This window comes from Papilio polytes, unplaced genomic scaffold, assembly GCF_000836215.1.
Source record: "Papilio polytes unplaced genomic scaffold, Ppol_1.0 DF823923.1, whole genome shotgun sequence".
In the NCBI taxonomy this organism is placed as follows: domain Eukaryota; kingdom Metazoa; phylum Arthropoda; class Insecta; order Lepidoptera; family Papilionidae; genus Papilio; species Papilio polytes.
Genome location: NW_013525281.1, coordinates 2,197,152 through 2,219,166, shown reverse-complemented (window position 1 = coordinate 2,219,166; position 22,015 = coordinate 2,197,152). Strand labels below are relative to the sequence as shown.

General features: G+C 32.4%; 1 protein-coding gene across 2 annotated transcripts in view; it reads right to left on the bottom strand.

The window, feature by feature from the left end:
- Positions 1-22,015, bottom strand: part of LOC106102402 (receptor-type tyrosine-protein phosphatase kappa) — a 60,009-nt gene that overhangs the window by 7,004 nt on the left and 30,990 nt on the right. The window contains exons 2-5 of one of the 2 annotated variants that reach the window (XM_013281863.1): positions 16,228-16,637; positions 4,550-4,573; positions 626-744; positions 328-415 (exon numbers count right to left, since the gene is read on the bottom strand). In XM_013281863.1, the coding sequence (XP_013137317.1) occupies positions 328-415; positions 626-744; positions 4,550-4,573; positions 16,228-16,423 (427 nt within the window). In that variant the 5' untranslated portion in view covers positions 16,424-16,637. The remainder of the gene's footprint in view (positions 1-327; positions 416-625; positions 745-4,549; positions 4,574-16,227; positions 16,638-22,015) is intronic. The other variant, XM_013281864.1, reaches the window with a different exon arrangement.

Here is a 22,015-nt window from a genome sequence, read left to right as displayed (position 1 = left end):
AGCATTACCTTTCGGATAAAAAATGAATTATCCAAATCGGTCCACTAGCGGCGGAGTTATGCCGTAACACACATAAAAAAAAAATAAAAATAAATATACCGACGAATTGAATACCTCCTTCTTTTGGGAAGTCGGTCAACAAATTGAGCGAAAGGAATGAAATTTTATAGAAGAAAAATAGTTTTTTTGAACAACTGATTTCATAAACGCTTGTTTTATTTTCTTAAAATGTTTTGCATTTACTACAGAAGCAAATTGAAGGTAACTGAAGGTATCCTTCGTTTTGATACTAAAGTTGTAAACAAGAAGAGGAAAAGGCACACTTACAAGGTAATACTTTCTGGTTTTGATTTTTATGTAGATTCGTCTTCTTTGCTGCATGTCGACAAGAATGCGTTTCTACCTTTACTGCCATCTGTTGGGAAATAGTACTGAAATTAACAACCTTATTAACTCCAATATTATTCATCATAATGGCAATAAACTTGTAAAGCCAATGTACATAACAATTAACTAAATTCATATTATAAAGTTAAATCAACCAATTGAATAAACATTATAATAATAACAAACCAGTGTAAGGCACATAACAATATCTACATCTTCAAGATTAAAAATGTATTACCTGAAATTCTAATTTATAAAGAACTGGAAATTTTCTTCTTTGCTCGCAAAGCTTCGCGAAGTTCTTGAGCTCGACGGGGCGGTCCGGTATTGTTTCTGATATTGATCCGTTATCGTCCACTGAGGAAGAGAAATTCTTTATCTATACATAGCTCGCATTGCTGTGGTATTTATTATATTTTTAATATTCATACAACTACAATTAGTTCGTCTAACCAGTGATATACAACGATTTTAATTAGTAGATGGTCTTGTAATTTTATATAGTGTTTTCGTAGTACAAAGTAAGCTTATATTACTTAAATAAATTGGCATTTAAGCAAGTATGAAAGTGTAAAAGCCAGAGCCGGATATCCAGAAATACTTAATTATTAAAAAAACAACAGTTGTTTTCATTGACAATGACGTAGGAGTACAACGGAACGTTTGCCGACGTTCCTTTGACGTCATTTGGCGCACGCCAAACAATTGCGAATCATCTCTTGCCCATGCCTTTATTAGCAGAAATGTCTGTCCAATTCGTTCTCCTCTTGATGGCTTCCGACGCAGTTTTAGCAAATAACATTAACTATGTTAGAGAGACAAGTTCTAATATACATTAAAACCTCCTGTGTAGCCTTTTTTTTTCTTTGTTTAATACAGTCTTTAGAGCATTTGAAATTAATCAGATGGCCAACCTTTCTGTGTTCTAATATACGTTGTTATTGTTTTTTACAATATTTTAAGAAAACTATTTATTTTTGTTCCAATTGACTGTGCCACAAGGCTCTATTTTTGTTACCCAAACGAAGTGCAGCACAGCACTACAATATAAATATTCATATCATAGAGTTGTAAAAGTAAATGCTGTTGTTAGGGTAATAAATAAGTTGTTACGAAACGTAAAAATTTGTTACCGTTGCCAATTTTCTTATGAATGGCGCGAGACGACAAACGAAATGACGCATAAAAGTAAAAGACTATCGGGATGCAAGTTCGCTACTATGAATAATTGCAGTCAATTTTCGCTGCTACTAAAAATTCTGTTTTAAAAAATTCAAAATGTTTTTATTCGGTTATTTCAGTAATACACGAAGTGTTCTTAATATTCATTTACATAACATTTTAATACTTTTAAAAGCTTTAATGGGAAAATATGTGAAAGGATTTTGTAACCGCGTGTGGTTGACCACCGTCGACACGGGCTTCGGGAAACCCGATGTTACACTTCACTACGGGACGATTATCATAATTAAGCCCCAGAACAATAATGATATTAAAATTAAAGCTTGTATAAATTAAAATTAACTTTGTTAATATTTTGTCATCTTTGACAGTTTTCTTTGTATATATGAGCGTAATTACCATGATGTAGTGAAGAAAATATGCTCTAACTACTATAAAATAAGGTATTTTTTCCCTGCACACTTCAAATGTAGCAAAAATAAGTTCTCAAAAAATTAAAATGCTGAAATTGTGAGCGAAAGTTCACAGAGTACTTAGAATTTTTCGCAGCAACATACATTCTTACTGAAATTCAATTTGTAAAAGGTATTTGACTAGAGATAAGGGAATGCTACGTTGCTACGACGCTACGAATCTACGGGCGTAGTTGCTACTTGTAGCGAAATTGCGTAGTCCTCGAAAAGAGGTTTTTGACATTTTCATAGAATGTGATTCTGATATTTATTATTCCATTTTCGGTAAGGCTTTTCATATTTTTTGTATTAAGTATTTATGACTTGATATTTTACATGCAACATGGTTTACAAAACCTCTGAAAAAAGTTCTGTTTTGTTCTATATTAGAATGTAAATTAACAAAGACAGCGAATTTCCCTTGAAATTGGAACATGGTCAAAGAGCAATAAATTGTAAATAAGTGTACACTGTCCACAGACATGAAGGGTTCTGTACATATACTACGATTTGCTGATAATTATTTATTTAAAAATAAACAATAAACAAACGAATTTAACCGTAATCCGTTTAATTTGTTTAATTTTTTGAATCACTCAAAAAATTGTATCCAAATTCTAATTCTGAAACTGGTTAAGAAAATTCTTACTTTTAATATATTTATTTAGGTTCGTATGGTATTTTATTATTGTGTTGTGTTAAAGGCGATTTATTACCATCGGCTTATCCCCATCTCATCTGCGACATTATAATCTACATTTACCACAATAGGATTAAAATTAGGACCATCTTTGTTTGTATAATAATAGCTAATGAAGATACAAAATTAATTGCACGATATACAGAACAAAAAAAAAGTTATTATATTGTAAGTAATCTAAGTATACATATAATAAAATTGTACTCCAATTTTGTTTTTGAGTAATGAAAAGAAGATTTCGGGAAGATGATGTATTTGCGTTGCTCATAACGAAAATCGTATTTAAAAATGTTTTGTCTGTCTGCCTGTCGGCCCGCAAGCCGCGTTTGTTCTGTGTAATCTCCGGAACGGCTGGGCCGATATCGACGGGACTTTCACTGGAGAGTAGCTGACATTGATAAGCATATAGGCTTTTTTTTTAATTTCGCGCTGTTAAAATGGCGTATGTGTGGGCCTAATTTGCGCTAACGAAGTTTGCGGGCTCGTTATAAATGTAATAAAATAGAGAACTTCTAAATATAAATTGGTTATATCTAACTGAAACGATATTTCTATAGAAATTTATTAATTTTTGAAGATGTTTTAAAATTCATTTGTGGAATATTTCTCTTATAGATGAAGCGAAATAAAACAAGATAGAGCAGGTTCTTTGGCTAACACTGTTCATATTCGCTCTTGACCCATGTGTGTCTAGATTTTATCACCTTTTCGTATTTTCTACCACATAATAAAATAAATCTTCTATACTATTATAATAAAGCGTAAACACACACTTCTTTTTTGCCTAAGATGTCAGCAATTACGGCATATTTTTGAATAATTCTTTTTTTACTTAAAAAAACCCTACACTAACGACACGCTTTAGGCTATATATTTTCACGCCATTAAACTTAGGAGGTAAATATTTTCGATAAAATCCCTAATGTGGAAAGGAAGCAAGATTGCCAAGTTTTGTCATGTCATGTCATTTTGACATTGCTACTGATAATTAGACACGTGTAAACTATAAAATAAAACATTTATAATTTCATGCGGATGAAGGCGCATGGGAACAGCTAGTTCGATATAAAATACGTAGGTTTAAGTTTTCTTGAATCCGTTTCCGTTATTATGTGATTGAATGCGATATAAATTCTTAAAACCATGTGTACTTGTACCTGTTTCTTTGAGTTACGTTTTTTATGGTAATGAAGTTTTCTACGTATACTTTGAAGCTGATGTTAATTGGCTGTAACTATATGTTACTTACAGCACTACTACAAGCGAATGTTAGATCTAAAACAATTCTAAAACAGACTTACACAACAAGCAGATGCGCGGTTTAATATATTAATTTCTACTTATTACCGGAGAAATCCGATGCCGTCTCTCTATTTAAAAATAAATTTTACAATTTTAAATGCCAATTATAACGTTTTGATTTTAAATTTCGAATGTAACTGAGTTCGTATTAATTTTATTTTAAGCCAGAAGTAGTCCATATTCAGTATGAAGTGTTTACCGCCATTACGTCTACGGCCATTGATTGTAATGGCTCTTTTAAAAGGCTTCTTTTCTGCCGAACAAAGGTATTTTACATTTCTTTTTACGAAATGATTCAGCTTATTCCTTTTGTTGCTCCCATACTTATAACCGATGACGATTCACTAAGTAGAATTTAAATTTATTTGTAAAAGTGTACGCCAATTTTTGTCCTTCTAAATATCGCCCGTATTTATCGTTTGTAAACGTTCTACAAAGGCAGCAGCAAGCATTAGTTCTATACTAGCGTTTAAAAGCTCGCTTTATCCGTCTAAACACAAATATCGGCACAAACCCGACAACTTACGCTCTGGTCTAAACGTCACTCGGTCTGTAAATAATAAAACCATACATTATTCAATTATTAACCGTGATAACTTTGTTAGTTGTCAACTGTCATGATTTATTATTGTCATTTGACAAGTGTCATGACATTTTGAACTTTAACCTAAAACCATCAATTTACACGAAACTGGTTAAAACTTCCGACCGTCAGAAGATATATTATTTTTTGCCGAAATATATTGTTGTTTTAGATTTAAATTTTGAAGTTTTAATACCGATTTTTTAATAAGTGTAGCTAAACTTTTCTGAAAAAAAAACGATTAGTAAAAACATGAGATTACATATTTAAGAATTAATTGATAACATCAAATTGATTTATATTATGAACATAAAACTTCCGGAATTTTGTTAACATATAATTTTTTAATTTACGGTTATTTTAGGTTAAAAATTCACACAACGCCTTACCTTTATTGTTGTACATCGAACATGGTACATGGAACAAAAGATAATTTTTTTAGCAGCATAAAAAAAATCAATTGCTTCCAAATATAAACATGCTTAGATTAATATATACTTACAATAATTTACAATGGGTTTACACAACTCAAAATAATAATATTTTTGTACAAATATGTTGTCATCTTTCTCATTATCGTTGTAAAAATAGATACAAAAATGGTTTTCTCATAATTGTGATGTAAATATTGCTGTGGGCACCTACGTTTAGACTGTATCATTTTCAAGCAAGGTTAACCTTCTTTAGGAGTTTATGAAACACGTAACTCCTTGTTATATAAAAAATAGCAAATATTAAGAGAACATATAAAGCACTTAACAAAATAATACATATGAGAAAAGAGAGTTCTTTTTGTTATTAAATTGTTTTTTTACTATTCTTTTTATTCTATTCTTACAACGGGAAAACAAATGACTGTTTTAATTATTTTCAGTCCTAGGTTGATACAATATATTTATTTTATAAACAATATAATTTTTTTTTATAACATAAGGTGGCAAACGAGCAAGCGGCCACCTGAATCCACCGAAATGGAAAGCGACCGCTGCACATAAACATCCGCAATTGCAGATGCGTTGCCTACCCATATACGACGGAGGAGGACATGCACATAAAGAGGATATTTCCCCTTCTTATGCATCTCCTCCACCGTCAAATCCACTTCCCCTTCCCATCCTTTCCTCTTAAGAAAGGGATGGAAAGGGAAAGGGACTAAAATTAGGCCTCCGGCACCAAACTCATCAGACGAAACGCGGAATTGCTTCCACTTCACGCCTGTTTTCTGTGTGGTCGTGGTATTACACAGGGCGTGCCGGCCCATTCGTACTAAGATGTTAAAGCGGACACTACCACTGTTAAAATATTTTATTAGTTTTTAGTTTAGCAAAAAGCTCGCCATTCCTATACAATCTAAAGTACTATTATTCTTTTTAAAAATCGAAACAAACGCTGCTAAATGTATAACCTGTAAGACTTGTTTATTTGAAAATCTCCTCTGAATTTATGAATAAAACACACTCGTATCCGGCTTCAGACTTAGATTGAATTATATTGTGTTTATGTTTGTGCTGCGTGTTTCATAGAGAATGGTTTTGCTAACAATATTATATGTTGCAAAGTCTGTGAAACCAGCTGACACCGCCTTAAACCGGCTACAGACTAATTTCTGTCTGGTAGAACTGATGTCTGTAGCAGGCTTTATATTGCAGTGCTAAAGTCAAAGTAACCAAATAATGTGTTGATAAAATATTTGACAAAACCAAAAGAAAGTAATAAAACTGCCAAAGGTTTATTGAAAAAGTGTATTTATTAAAGGTCCTTTATTCAAACATTAAGGGACGGATGAAATAACAAACTAAACAAGACAGAGTGGAAATTATAAAAACCCAAAAAAGCAAATATTTCATCAAAGGTTACTTTTAAATTATCCTCAACGTCACAAAGACTTCACAGAAAAGTCTCAACTTTCCTTTGCCTTTTGCTCAAGGCTTGTTATTATTAGATACTTCGTAATTATAGCTACTGTTATTTTATTGCTGTTGAATTAATGCCGTTCTTGCCTGACTGTGAAGTTGTTTGTATCCGACTGTTGACAAGGTTTGAACTAGATTGAATCTATTGCATTTTTAATAAATAATGTATTCCTTCGACATTTTTTAAATTGAACTTTAAAACGTGACACTAAATGTCTACACAAAGGTACAAATCTTGATGAGACATTTATGTATGATCCCAATAATATTTATAAACAGTTGTTGCTCGCGATTTCATCCGCGTAATATTGAAAAAAAAAATAACATTGTAAATATATAGCCTATATTACTCACTGATAACGTAGCTTTTAAATGGCGAAAGAATTTTTCAAATCGGTTCAGTAGGTTTTGAATTACTTCAATACATATAAAATTACAAATCTTTCCTTTTTATTTATTTTGCATTACATATACTTCTAAAAAACTTATACTAGACGTCTTTTACTATTCATAGTTTTATTATAAAGAATGAAACCGGAAAAAATGTTATGTAAATTTAATAAGTTGGATAAGCTGAATGAAAACGTGCGGGGTGTACACGTATTGTTGTCGAGAGGCTCTTGTGACGAGCGTCGGCGCCGCGGGGGAAAACATGTGTGAAAATTACACTCCGGCAAGAGTTTTTAATTTATAATTTCAATGCTATTTCGGGAACTTTTTTATTCATAACTAGCTGCTGTAATACAATAATTAGATTAATAAATGGCAGTATTTTTTAAATAACAGAGCATAATAACGATATCTCATAAACAAATTATAGTGCTGTTCGCTAATCGATTCGTCATGTGGTCATGGTGGTGGTGGTCATAACCAAAAACGTGGTACGCTTTTTCATTCCCCTTGAAGAAAATATGATTATATCTGTACATTTTATTCAATTCTCGCGGAAGATCAGCGCTAGGTACTTCAATTAGAAGCATCCAGCATTTACAGCGAGGATCCAATCCGCTCAGCATAGCAATACTCATTTTAAATTTTTCGTTCGCCCTTTAATTACGTGTTTATTATTTGTTACTTAATTACTTTCTTTTTTTTTTCTAATTCCTAATTGTGTTGTAGTGTTGATAAGATTAAATGTTTTTTTTTATTTTACTTTATATGATTTGCAGTTTTGAATTAATTTTGAAAGATAAATCCAAGATCTCTTTTGTAAAGTACTTATTAAAATATTTTTCTTACTTGAAAAATGAAATGAAATGTCTCCGAATTTTGAGTAGCGGTCGTGATATTAAAATAATAAAATATTAGTATTCCGTCACGAACGCCACCAGCCTACAGATGTCTGAGGAATGAAACAATTTGAACGTCGATCAAGGACACGTTCTCAATATTGCTTTATTTATTCGTGCGTAGAATCAGTACTTCCAACGTTATTGAAAACGGAAAATATCGCTGAGGATATAATTTCTAGAGAATAAATATGGGAGATACATTCGATATTCTATTGTGATACAATGTAAGAGGATGCTTCGATTAACATACTCGTAGTAAAGTATTAGAAATTTTAACTGCGACTTCGATCCCGCAGAATTTAAAAAACTTCGTAAGTAGCTAATGTGTTCGTCCAGATTCTATGACATTTAATCGAGATTCAGAGTATCGTTCTGGAGATTCCTTGTAACAAACATTTATCCATCCATATAAATATTCACATTTATAATATTAGTAACAATAAGAAGTAAAAAATAGATTTAGTAAATGATAACGATATAACCGTATTATTCAACTACAGTAATTTTAATAAAACATACGTAGTATTGTTGTCCCTGTTATTTCTATCAGAGTAAGAGAGATAACAATATGTTTTGAACTAGTATTTTGAAAATTATTTTCTTTTCGATGAAGCAATAGAATATCAAATGTAGACAAATTCAAAGTGTACCTTTGAATTTATCTTGTATAATAAGTGTAATATTATATAAGAAAAACTTTGCAAATATCTGAAGCATATCGCAAGTTCGTCGGAAACCAAAGCAAAAGCTCCGTTGAAAGAGCTTCTAAGAAACTATTTCCTGCATCTTCAATCCCGCTACTCCCTTATTATCCACTTGACCCCGTTCTATTACTTCCTTTTGCAATTCCTAACTTGTCGTATTTATTGTTTTTGCACTTCAGATAATTCTAAGATTTTATTGCATATAAGTTATCAATATTTTATTATAATCAACATAGTGAATTGTATCTTCTTGTTTCTTTGAACATTTCAACATCAGTATAAAAAAATAATGTCATCCTTCTTTATATCTGTAAAAAAAAGCGTGACAGCAATATTCGTACAGGAGGCGGCTAGCAGAGTCACCATTATATTTACGATTTATTAGTGAAAAAAACACTGATCAAACACTTAAATGTTTGTTAAGTACAGAATATTAAATGGTTACGCGATAGCTGATTCACATTAATGAAGTTGAAGATCCAAAATCATTGCTATAGTAAATAGGAAAACGCAAAGAACAAATGTCGGGAATGCCGTTTACAAGTAACAATCAAACATATTACTTCTGGTTCTACAAAGACCGCAAACCTTCCGGGAATCGAGCGGTCATGATCATTTCGAAATAGCACAAGGAGAATAACAGATGACTAACCACAAGGTGCCTTAACCTTTACTGTTATAAATGTTCTCGTGTAACGTTTGTGATAACAGTTAGCCAAATTACGGAGTATGAGTTGTCCGACCTTTGGGAGACTGCCAACCACGATTAGCCGAGGTCCGCTTTGGAATTTGGCTGACAAGTTCTTTGCACTCTTCTCCGTACTGTGAAAATTTCTGGTTAAACAATTACTTTACGTGTGCAGACGTGTAAAAAAAGAACTATGAATACACTTCTAGTGTACTATAGAAAGTATATCAAAGTTTATCTGCACTGGTATTCAGTTTCGTGTATTTGGCACGCACGGCAGCTATCGGTGGCGTCTAGCTTATTCTATTTGTATAAAACTCTAACGTTCCGTTTACGTGACCCAGCATAATAATACCGATGGTTGAAGCGAGTTTATAAAAAGCTTTACAAAATCCTATACTGCATTTGGCTTGTCTGAAAATGGAAAATACAGTTTTTTTGTTTTATTTTTGATTATACGCGAGGGTTAGCTCACGCTCGAGTGATATTGAGGTTTTCAATTACCACACAATCATAGCTGTCGGTTTGTATGGGTGTGTGTGGTAGCCCTGGGTCAGCGATTACTCGTTTACTATTCAACATTGCCAGTTAATTCGTGTTTCAGTCTATACGAAGACATACAAACTAAATTATGTCAAAGAATGATGTCATTCAATTCGAATCCGTTCTGAATGGTTTCTTCATCATCACCTCGCCATTGACCTTAGTTAGGGTTTTTAAATAGTTCGCAGCTTATACAAGTACAGTGTAATATAGAAGTACTTTGAAAAAAACTTTAAAGTACTTGTATATTACATATTGCTATTATACCTCTATTAGCTTTCGCCTGCGACTCCGTCCGCGTAGAATTAAAAAAAGGAAAACCAGTATTCTTTGTGTTCTTCCAGACTATCCTCAACATCTATGCCAAATTTAATCGAGATCCGTTCAGCAGTTTAGTCTACAAACTCTAATAAACATCCATCCATCTAAACTTTCGCATTTATAATATTAGTATGATTTCTACATTTGTGTATCTTTTTAAAATCAACATAAATCAAGGCTATATACAAACGAACGATACATAACCTTGTCAGAATATAGCGATGCTGGCGCCGCATACGGCTTAGAAAGTAAACAGCTAACTGATGGCTTTGTTTACGTCTATCACATAAATCGCTCGGCCGCCTCCTGCGAGAGATATGGTCTATTTGCACTCCCCTGCTAACGTAGGTGTTTCATAATGCCGGATATTGATGGTTCGATATACACGAATGAATTCTTAATTAAGTAAACTATCACGGTATATTACATTACTAGAGTAGACAGAATTTAATGTTTTGCGAAATAAATGTGGTCTGGATATGTTAATTTATAAATCGTACAAGACTAATGTAGATGCTATCAGTTATTTTTTAAGTATACCAAAAAAGAAGTAACAGGTAATGTAGAATACTTATACGATATATGCAAAGCATATATTTATTCTACAATTATAAAGTCATTACCGAACTTTAAAAATATATATCTTATAGAAATATGATCAGTATCTGTAACAGTTAGGGCCTGTCCCAACACTGGCCTCAGGTAGCTTAAAAATGACGTCACTGTCAGATAAAGGAACAAAATCCGATATTTCCATAACATATTTTACACGTTCGATTGTTATCAATTTACAATTTGGTAGGACAGGCCCTTAATGCTATATATTTTTTTTATATGAGAAGGGGCAAACGAGCGACGGGAACACAAAGGTGGTCAACGACGCCAATGGACATCCGCAACATCAGAGGAACTACAGATGCGTTGCCGAAAATTTTCTGGTGATTAAAAAATAACCGCTTACTTATGTAAGTTGAAATGGCATTTTCATTTGAAATTTTATCTCAAATATGTATATCAAATATGTACAGTATATGACTATATTATAAGATAACATTTTGTTCTAGTTTGTAATGAAATGAACGGGCAACGTTCAATACGACCTAATAAACAAGAGGTGCCGTCAGAGTGGCGACGTTTTGCTCCGCACTACACGTACCACTCACAAACTAGGTCAGTCAAACATCTCCGATACGTAACGGGAAGGAGATATTATGAACTATATTATAGCTATATTATAAATGGCGACTATATAGGGTGATCGCTTAACACAATTTACTTAAAAGCATCCGACTGTATATTATATTTAAGTATTTTTGTCTGACTAAAGAAGTTTAAAAATAAAACGCTTTCGAATCTTATTAATGACTCTATGTTATATTCTCTTCTGCTTTGTTCTTCTGAGCAAATGCTTATATCTCAATCTATACTGATATTATAAAGAGGAAAGACTTGTATTTTTGTATGTATTCGGTTCATGTAAAAACTATTGAGCCGATTTCAAAAATTCTTTCACCATTAGAAGGGTAACTTATGAGTAAGTACCATAACATAGGCTACTATTATTATATTTATTTTAATTTCACGTGAGCGAAGTCGCGAAAACCTAGTCTTTGATATTTGGAATCTCTGTGTTCTTTTAAAATGTAGTTAGGTACTGTTAGGAACAAAATTAGTACCGTGCTGTAGAGTTGGCGCAACTCTAGATTATCGGCATAAACGTCACGTCTCTAGCTGACAGCTGTCAATGTCACTAGAAGTATGGATAGGTTGGCGCGTAACTTGAGTCGTGACGAGAAGTGTTGCTCTGAGTTTAAAGCGACAGTATCAATTAAATAAGTTGTCTAAAAGTACTATTATGTTATTTTAAAATTCCCTAAATCAAAATGTCTAAACAAGTTAATTGGCAAAGATATAAAAGTACTTGGTATTTCCCTTTTGTTCGTGTTTAGTTGCTTTTGTGGCCCATTTGTAAAGGAACCCGGCGGCGGCGCGCTGTGTGAGAACCGTCTTTGAAATGTCCTTACTCCTTACTAACAGACCCTTTTAGCTAAAATCAACACGCGAAGAAAATCTTCTACACGTTTTAAAAGCTTCTCATGTTCAGTATTTTTAGTGAGTATAGGTTAATTTACTATTTGTAGAATTGTAAAGGTACAAATTAGATAACTTTAGCTTACATTACTTTATAATTATTCTTTTTATAAAAAACATTACTAGATTTTTGTTAATTTACTAATGTTTCCTTTAACCATTCCAACTAAGCTCTAAGCTTACGATATGGTTCACTATGATAGTCGAATGGCGGGCTTCGAACCCCCGACCTCAAAATCAGTAGTCCGTACCCCAGTAGGCTATTGGCCCCTCAATTGACATAGGAAGGTAACGAAGAACGAAACTTTTTGTAAAAAAAATCCGCAGAATTTTTAAAATTAATCGTTTTAATAATGTAGAGAGTTAATAATAAATCTAAAGTAGCTGAAAATAAGGAAAAAACTCCTTATAATTGTTTAAAAACATTCTCAATGGTTTGAATGGTACTTAGGATTGTATACTAAGAATAACAGTACGTAATAAGATCCTTATTACAATTCAAATAGGACTTAAAATTAAATAAAATCATATTTTCCACGCTTTTTTAGAAAACTACGAGTTACCCCGTGTTTCAACCTAGGTTTTCTTTTGTTATTCTCTTGACCCGGTTATATTGCGTTCTCCGAGTATTTTTAAAACAATTTTAAGCTACATTCGTCATTTATGAATAGCCTAAAATGTATGATTTTAATGACACTTTTTAAGATACATCAAGGATGAGAATGACACAAGTAATCTTACTTCATTACTAATATAAATGCGAAGGATTAGATGGATAGATCGATGGATGTATGTGTGTTAGAGTTTGTAGCCTAAATAGCTTAACGAATCTGGATGAAATTTGGCATAGATGTATAAAACATAGTCTCGAAGACAATGTAGGCTGTTTACTTTTGTTTTTTAATGCCACACGGACAGAATCGCGGGCGAAAGCTAGTTATGTCGTAACTTTGAAACGTTCGACGAAAACTCTGAACCTTCTACGAATCAAATTCTTTTATTTTGCTTTGTTAAATAACAATAGAATGTCCCCAAGTTAGCTGACACTTCCAGTACGTTGACCATCGACACAAGATAAAACATTCTTCTAATAATTATATCTCAAAGGTGTCTTCCCCAGAATATTTCTAACAAAGGAAGGGGCCGGTGTCAGTTGCAAATTAGCGCTGAACGCGACGGTTAACAAGCGACAAAGAGTCAGGAAGTCGTGAGCACCTGCTAATTAAGCTTGCCGAGTTGTCTATTATTAAGATATAATTAAGAAAATATAAGGTTTCTACTCTTTAAGGTTTTATAATTAGAAATTATTTCGAGTTGCACGTAAACATTGTTTAACTTGTTACCGACAGCCAAAAATACAAACTTTTCTATTCAATCAAAGATAACTTTTAATTCAACTTATTTACAATAAATAATTGCAAAACTACATCGATCACATCTGGCCTGTAATACGCTTGCTTTTTCTTTTGTTTTTTACAATATCCTTTTAAAAACAAACTATACAAGTCTTGGTGGCCAGTATGCAACCTCTTTGGCTATATTCATACTTCTTGTCAGCCAGGTTGTATTTTGCACTGAACAAACATTGAAACGGGTTGTGCGGAATTGCAGACATTGGGAGTCGTTTATCATTCGTGAAACCGTTTCGATTTTGTTTTAACCACACTTACTTTATTCACGTCGCTGTTCGATAGTAAGCCTTATGTTGTATAGTGTAAGAATTGATTCAGACTTGGCAGACCTGAAACCGGTATGCTTTGAAGGAGGCAGTCATTTTTTACATTATTATCCGTGACAAGGGTAGCGATTTACTCGTAAAAATCCACTTATTTCCAACGCGTTAACAAACACATCGTATAACCCATTATGAAATTTTGAACACGTATGTGTGTGGTAAATTGAGCGCAAAGAAAACATGCCCTCGTTAATTAAACGGAAAATATTCCACGTACATTAAATTAACGAATTTAATAAAAATTTGGATAATTAAATTTGGGTCGTAATTACTGGCTACGAAAGTGCTATATTTCAGTAAAAAGATTTTATTAAATGTTTTCATTATTGAAAAGAAGGGCCTTTAATTTTTTATATAAAATCTTCGTAAAGCATTAGACAAATTGTCTTAAACCATTGGTAGTAGATAGGTGGTGACAACACAGACCTTGTTTGACAGGTTCATTTCTTTCTGGGTTCATTCCTAGTAAAATATGAATTCCAATTTATTTATTTATCCAACATTCATTCGCACTTCCATTAAAGTTAGCACTAGCGAATTCAAAGAGAGAATTTTCAAAATATAAATATTGAGTTTCATTCGTGTTTGTTCTTGTATTTAAAAAGATAAAATGTCGACGCGACGTTCAGATGAAATGGTTTTCATTTAATTATTTCATTTCGCGAATATTTTAAAGGTGAAAGTGGTTTATTATTACACAGTTAATGGCGCATAAAACTTGACACATTTCGCGTAATCATAACCTTGTAGAGGGTTACTTAATTTAAATCTATAAGTTAAAAAGGTATCTTAATTAAAATGTCAGTCCTTAGAATCTTTGAAAGATACTGAAAGGTTGCTCTTTTAAATAATATTCTAACACTATAAGTTTAATACAAAACCAAACCCATTTTTTTTTGTTAATTGCTATTTCTTTTACTTTGAAATCTTGACCTCAACAGGGCGTATTCGAGGGCTTTCATTGCTATGAACTCGATTCAAGGCGCTCGAAACAGATTTATTTCTTTGATAGCGTATTCGAGTGGCCACCTCAATACTTCTCGAAGTTTCCAGATACCGTAGACGTAAACACTTCACTTTTCTTTGTTCAGTTTTTGTCTTAGTTACTTTTATGGTACTTTGTCATGTAGATTTTATTTGAATCATATTCATACTAACATTATAAATGCGAAAGTGTAGATGGATGAATGGATGTATGTTAGAGTTTGTAGCCTAAACGGCTGAACGGATTTCGATGTAATTTGGTATAGATATAGAGGATGGTCTGGAAGAACACATAGACTACTCAGTTTTGTTTTTTTTTAATACCACGCGGACGGCGTCGCGGGTGAAAGTTAGTTTTTTATAAAATTACTTAATTTCTGGAAGCATTTTAATCTATACATGCTATTTTAAGTACGTCTCCAATTTGATATTATTCTAAACGTCACTAAGGTCTCGGTAACAAAACACAAAAACATGTCCTTTATTATTTAACTATTACAAGTTTGTAGCTTAAGTATATTATTATGTAGAGCCACATTGAAAGGTTTTTTTTTTTGTAAATTTTGCTGTTAGGTGAAGTCCTTTAGGTACAAATTGATTTAAGATTTTAAGTTGTCAAAGACTCAATAATATTTACTGTCAATTAAAGAAACATATCCAGCATTTATCAGTTTAGATGTTTTCCCGTTTCTTTAATAAATCAAATTAAATTAGTGACGTTAGCGCGGTGCAGCGTAATGGAAAATTCTGCCTACATCTGGAACGTGGCTATTTTAAGTCCGTGCACATCTTAAGTAGCTACTGGATTCGATTCCATTTCTTCGCGATGAATATACATGGAATACTAATAGGCATTAGACATTGAATTAATAGGGTTATAAGGAGTGCTGGAACACTCTAAGGGTATGTTTATGTATCTAGACATATAATAAAATTGGAGTGTCTGTTTGTCAAAAGAAAAATTCCAGATTTCAGGAAGACGATATACTATGTATGATGTAACTGTCCAAATTTACGCTAACGAAGTTTGCGTGCGACAGCTCGTAGGAAAATAAAAGTCAAGCAAAGATATGAACGGAAATCAAAATTACATTACAAATAATATGTAGGGGTCACAATTCTAGGTACCAAGATAACCTGTACTATGTTTGGGATCCATTGCATTTTATTATTCAACTCTCTGCTTCAATTTTCCTATAATGTAAATATTGTCATATTAAAAAATCAACATGTAAAAATTTAACAGTTTTTACGTCTAAATGTGAGTCATGACTATAGATCTGAACAACATAAACGATTCAAACTAGGGTAAATGTAAGTAATGACTATAGATATACAGAAAATACATACCAAAGGAGATGAGGCCACTATTAAGCATGATAAGTTTCATGCTGTTTGGTATTGATACCAGACTGTTAGTCCCTGATGTACGGAGATCCTTTTTCTTGGCCTTCTTTTCCATGTCGTACCGCGGGGCGGACCGGGACCGGTACTTCCGCTGACTGGTCGCTACCGACGTACCACGTTGACCGGTACGAGACGACATTACGATTTTATTGTTTTACTCTTGGTTTTATATAAAACTAAGAAAGTAACGAAATTAATGCACCGTCATTATCTATGCACCTTTAAAAACACCGTTTGATTTTATTTATTGTAATTTTGAATGAATACTTTAAACTATTATTTCACAAACAGTTGGTTATTGTATACGATATTTGTGTAATCATAAAATATTTATCATATCAGCTTTCTCGTACCTGGAACAAAATGAAATATTTGTTATGAAAACATCACAAGCATCTAAAAGGAAATTTGTCATAAAGTAGGTCAAATTAAGACATATTATAGTAAACATCCTCCAACGCAATGGAAGATTATGGAAAAACAAGTTGAGTCACGGTCTCTTCGTGAAAACCCGAACGCACGTTATGATGAAACGAAAAAAATATACAATTCGGAATATACTATCATATACTACTAAAATTTAACAATTGTTCTAAACAATTCAATCGTGGTGAGAAACCCGTATCTTACGAACATTATATTTGTAAAAACCACGACAGTTTAAAGTTATATAACTACTAAAATTGTTTTAAAAATAATAATCTGTTAAATAAGCTCCTATACATAGATGTATGATGTGCTTACTCAGATTTGAAATCAACTTTTGGCATAGGTAGCAACGATCAGTCTTTGCTGGGATGAATAGAACAACGGGTTCCAAGATAACTGCATTGTTAAGTGAACGTATTGTTATAATTTTAGTAATTTAAACTTATTTGTAGAACATAAACAAATGTTACTTTCTAATATACTATTTTCTTATGGATACCACGATTTTGGAGAATCTATTTAGTACTAGCTATCGCTCACGACTTCGTCTGCGTGAAATTTATAAAAAGTAGCCTATGTTACTCCCTGATAACGTAGCTTTTAATGGTGAAAGAATTTTAGAAATCGGACTAATAGTTTTTGAGTTATTTCAAAACATACAAAAATCCGTAAATACAAATCTTTCCTGTTTATAATATTAGTATAGATATCGTAATCCATGTTTATTAATCTAGATTCGTATTCGCTTTTATCTTTTATAAATAACATTGTAGAAGTAAAATAGTGCTTTATTTACTGGAAAGTGATTAATACGTTTGGGGGAAAAGAAAATGGACTGAACCTTTATTGTCTCTAATACGTAACGTCCCTCACACAAACAGATTAATCCATTGTTCCATTATTGATCGAGAAACTTATTTATAGGTTGGTTTTCCTGTTCTGCCGCTCCCGGACACGGTTTAACATCTGTCTTGCCTTATTTATGAAGAAAATAATTTTAAAATGTCACGGTTCTATTTGCAGTAGCCTAGTGGTTAAGGGTTTCGATCAATCACGTAGAAATGTTCGTTTCTCTTTTAAAAGAATATATCCATTTGCTTAATAATTTGTAGCCCAAATTCCCAGCCTCCTTGCACTATCTCATTGTCTTGTGCATGTTCCGCCTACTTATAATTCCTCAGTTACTGGGACTATCTGGTTTGGAAGTGATTTACTAATTTTGATTAAACGTAAAATTCCCATCATTATTTTTTACACGAGAAAAGTTAATTCTAAATGAGCGGGGATTATCTTCAGTCAGATAAAAACGAATTAAGATTGATGACCAAAGTAATTAGGCTTTATATCTTCGAATCGGAAGGACAGAAGCGACATATTCAATTGGGGAAACAATTTGATTGGGCTCTAAGAAATACTAGCCTTTGTGTTCTCGATGCGATTACAAAAAGAACTCATTAGGATTATAGGCGTCTTATGTAACTTAACTATACGACGTGTAGCGGACTGTTAGCGTTAAAGGTTATTGTTACTGAAATTTCGGACTTTTGAAAAATTAATTTAATTTCTAAGTATTCTCGTCCTCTTTATAGTGTCATACTATAAAAGTTAGAAATCTATAAATCGGTCTAGAATGTTCTCGACGTCTTTAATTAATGCCATTTATAATCTACTAGCTTCGCACGATACTTCGTCCGCGTGGAATTAAAACAAAACAAAAGTAAGTAACATATGTGTTCTTTCGGTCTATCACCTAGATTTATGCCAAATTTTATCGAGATCCGTTATGCCGTTTAGGCAACAAACTCTAACAAATATCCATCTAAAATTTCGCACTTATAATTTTAGTACGATAGTTTTCTTGTTTTAAAAATAAAGTTGAATTTAAAAAAGCGATAAATAAGTGGTAACTCACTTGTTAAATTAATTTGGCTTTTAACTCCTTTATTATTACATTTAAAACGCTATTAATGAAAACAAATTATGACGTGAATGATCAAGCCAATCAACAACTACGTATACGAGAAAATTAACAAAGTCACCGTATAATTAACAAACATAATTTCATGATGCTGTACGTGGCAATGTTCGAAGTTGAAAATAAATATTCCGGAAAAGCGTATAATGATATTTGCATGCAAACCCCTTTATTCATTTACATCAATAAAATAATTCGTTCAATATTTACCATTTAATTCATGACATTTATGATCACAACAATGTCTATACTTCTATATTAATATAATAAAGCGTAAACACACTACTTTGTGTCGTAGTACGTCAGCAAATACAGCATATTTTTATTAAATTATTTATAATTATTTCTTTAAAATAATGCCCTACACTTACGATACGCTTTAGGCTATATATTTTCACGCTATTAAACTTAGGGGGTAAATAAATTGAAAATAAACTTTTACGTGGGAAAGGGGCCATAAACTACAAGCTGCCAACATTAAGGAACCAAGGTTATTATTGTAATGGTAATTTTGATATTTGCATTTGACAAGTGTAAACAATAAAATACCGTTTTCATAATTTCATGCGGATGAAGCCGCACGAAAACAAATATTATATGCACCTCAATCCTTCTGATTTAAAATATACATTTGTTAACATTGTACACATCATTTAAAATATTAAAAGACTAGCTATTCCCGTGCGACTTTATCCTCAAGAAATTATGAAAATTTTATTTTATTGTTCACATTTGTTAAATTATCAATAGCAAATGTCAAAATGACATGATATGACACACCTTGGCAATCTTGCTTCCTTGATGTTGGCAGCAACTTATGGTCTCTTTCCCACATTAAAGTTTTTATGCAATATTTTTACCACCTAAGTTAAACGGCGTGTAAATATATAGCCTTAAGCGTGACGTAAGTGTAAGGCTTTTTATTAAAAAAAGAACTATTCAAAAATATGTTGTAATTGCTGACATCTTAGGCAACAAAGAAGTGTGTGTTTACGCTTTATTATAATAGTATAGATAATTGAGTATTCTTCTTTATTTACGTAAGTGTAATAAATTTTATTAAGCTTCTGCGTGGGCTGTGAAATGCTTCGTCTAGCAACAGCGTTCGTTTAAGCTTTGATGTAACTTGACTTAAGTACAAAGCGTACTTACAACTTAATAACAACTCCATGGCTTTGATAACGTGCCGTAAAATGTTTAAGGGAAATTGATGTTGGGGTAATTCCATTATTAGGGATAAGGGGATAGTAGGCAAATTTAATTTACGATCAAGAAAATAATTTGTAAAGGTAAATTTCGTTGTAAGTGAAGGGTAGAGTTTATTACAATTTCGTATATTTCTTAATAAATTCACTTATAATATTTTATTTTAATAATGATTCCTTTCAATATAGATTACTGAAATCAAATCTCTCTGTAGGACGTCCCTAATGTAATCCGTCGCATTATAAAATTACCATTTGGCCGTAACCTTTTGAATATTTTACTTCCTTAATACCTACCATTTATAAATCTTATTAGTTTTAATACATATTCAAACTTTTAACAAAAATGCCATTCATTGGATAGTTAATGGTTTATTTCTACAATCAGTAGCCATTAAATTGTGGCGAAATTTATTTTTAAATAAACATCTTTAATATATGACTATGCAATTCATGTCTATATTCAAGCTAATGTTATAAAGAGGAATGATTTGTGTCTTTGTATATATTGAAATAACTCAAAAACTACCGGGCCGATTACAATAATTATACCACCGTTAAAAGCTACGTTATCAGTGTTATATTTTTTATTGTTAAAAACAAATTGTTTAATAATAAAGTAATTTTATTTATAAAAACCTTATATGAAAAGAGATAAAATTCAATTTTATACCGAATTCTTTGATCTAGTTTTATAATTGCCTTCAAAGAATAATTTTTGATCCGACAACGACGGAAAGCCTTCATTTTCATATTTTTAATAATAAAGTGGTACATTAAATGGATGTTGTTTTATCAAAAAATATAAAAGGTTTCACAAAATAAAACTAACCAAGTGTACACATTCATCATTGTTGACATGAAATATGTAACTGTTCCAACCTCTTACTCTGTACTGGAGAATATTCGGGTCATATATAGACTATGAATAACGTATTTCAAACACTATTCATCGTATATAGGACTAGCTGTTGCTCACGACTTTTCCCATGTTTTTTTTTTTTTAAAAAAAAGAAGGAAAGCGAGCGGCGGGAACACAGAGTTGGTCAACGACGCCCATGGACATCCGCAACACCAGAGGAACTACAGATGCGTTGCCGGCCTTTGAGAAAATGATAGGCTCGCTTCTTGAAGGACCCTAAGTCTTACTGGTTTGGAAATACCACATCAGACAAACCGTTCCACAACACGGCTGTGCAAGGCAGAAAGCTCCGTGTAAACAGCAGATGGCGAGGATGATACGTAGAATTTAAAAGTCTATGTTACTCAGCGATAACGTAGCTTTGTCCATTACCCCTTTTTGAGCTTAGTGTAGTCTAAATTGGTACGTTATATCGTTCGCTTAGACTGACCCGTGAAGGGCTCGGCTGTGAGGGAGAAATACTCACAATTCAATTACAGTCCGATAGTAACAACATAGACGTGACAGCGAATGAAAATGTCTTTATTGCGTTGTGAAGTGGTACAGTTTCTATACTGTGTTTGATTGCTTCATTGTTGGAAATATAGTTTGTGACGCTTGTTCCTTTTATACGTTTTTAAAGACGTTATTAATTAAAAATCGGATTAATAAAACCACAGCTCATCTGCTCTCTTCTCATATAAAAATTAAACTTACATAAGTAAGATATAAATCGCACTAACTGGTGCTCGCAAATTCGCCCGCGTGAAATTGAAAAAAAAGATATAGCCTATGTTACTTAATGATATAGCTTTTTGCAAGAATTTTTGAAATCGGTCAGGTAGTTTTTAAGTTATTTCAATATAAAGTTGACAGTTGACATATGCACTATTGCTCCTACGAATTAATTATTTTACAAGAAAAGTTATCACGTTATAATACTAAAAATCAGTGTAATTGTTAAAGTGTGCTCTGAATTGTGCCGTTATATATTAATTTTTAACTAAATAACAGTTTAATATACTTTTCAAACTATCGAATTATGTCATAACATGTGAATACCCTCAAGTGTGCGGCAAAATTTGTGCGCGACCAAAACAGCTGGCAGTGTAGTAAACAAAAAGTTATTATACCTACTTTATACGAATACTCTTTCGTTAGTATACGGCCCTAGTGGAAAGTGACATAACTTACATAACATAATATAAAAATGTCTTGTAA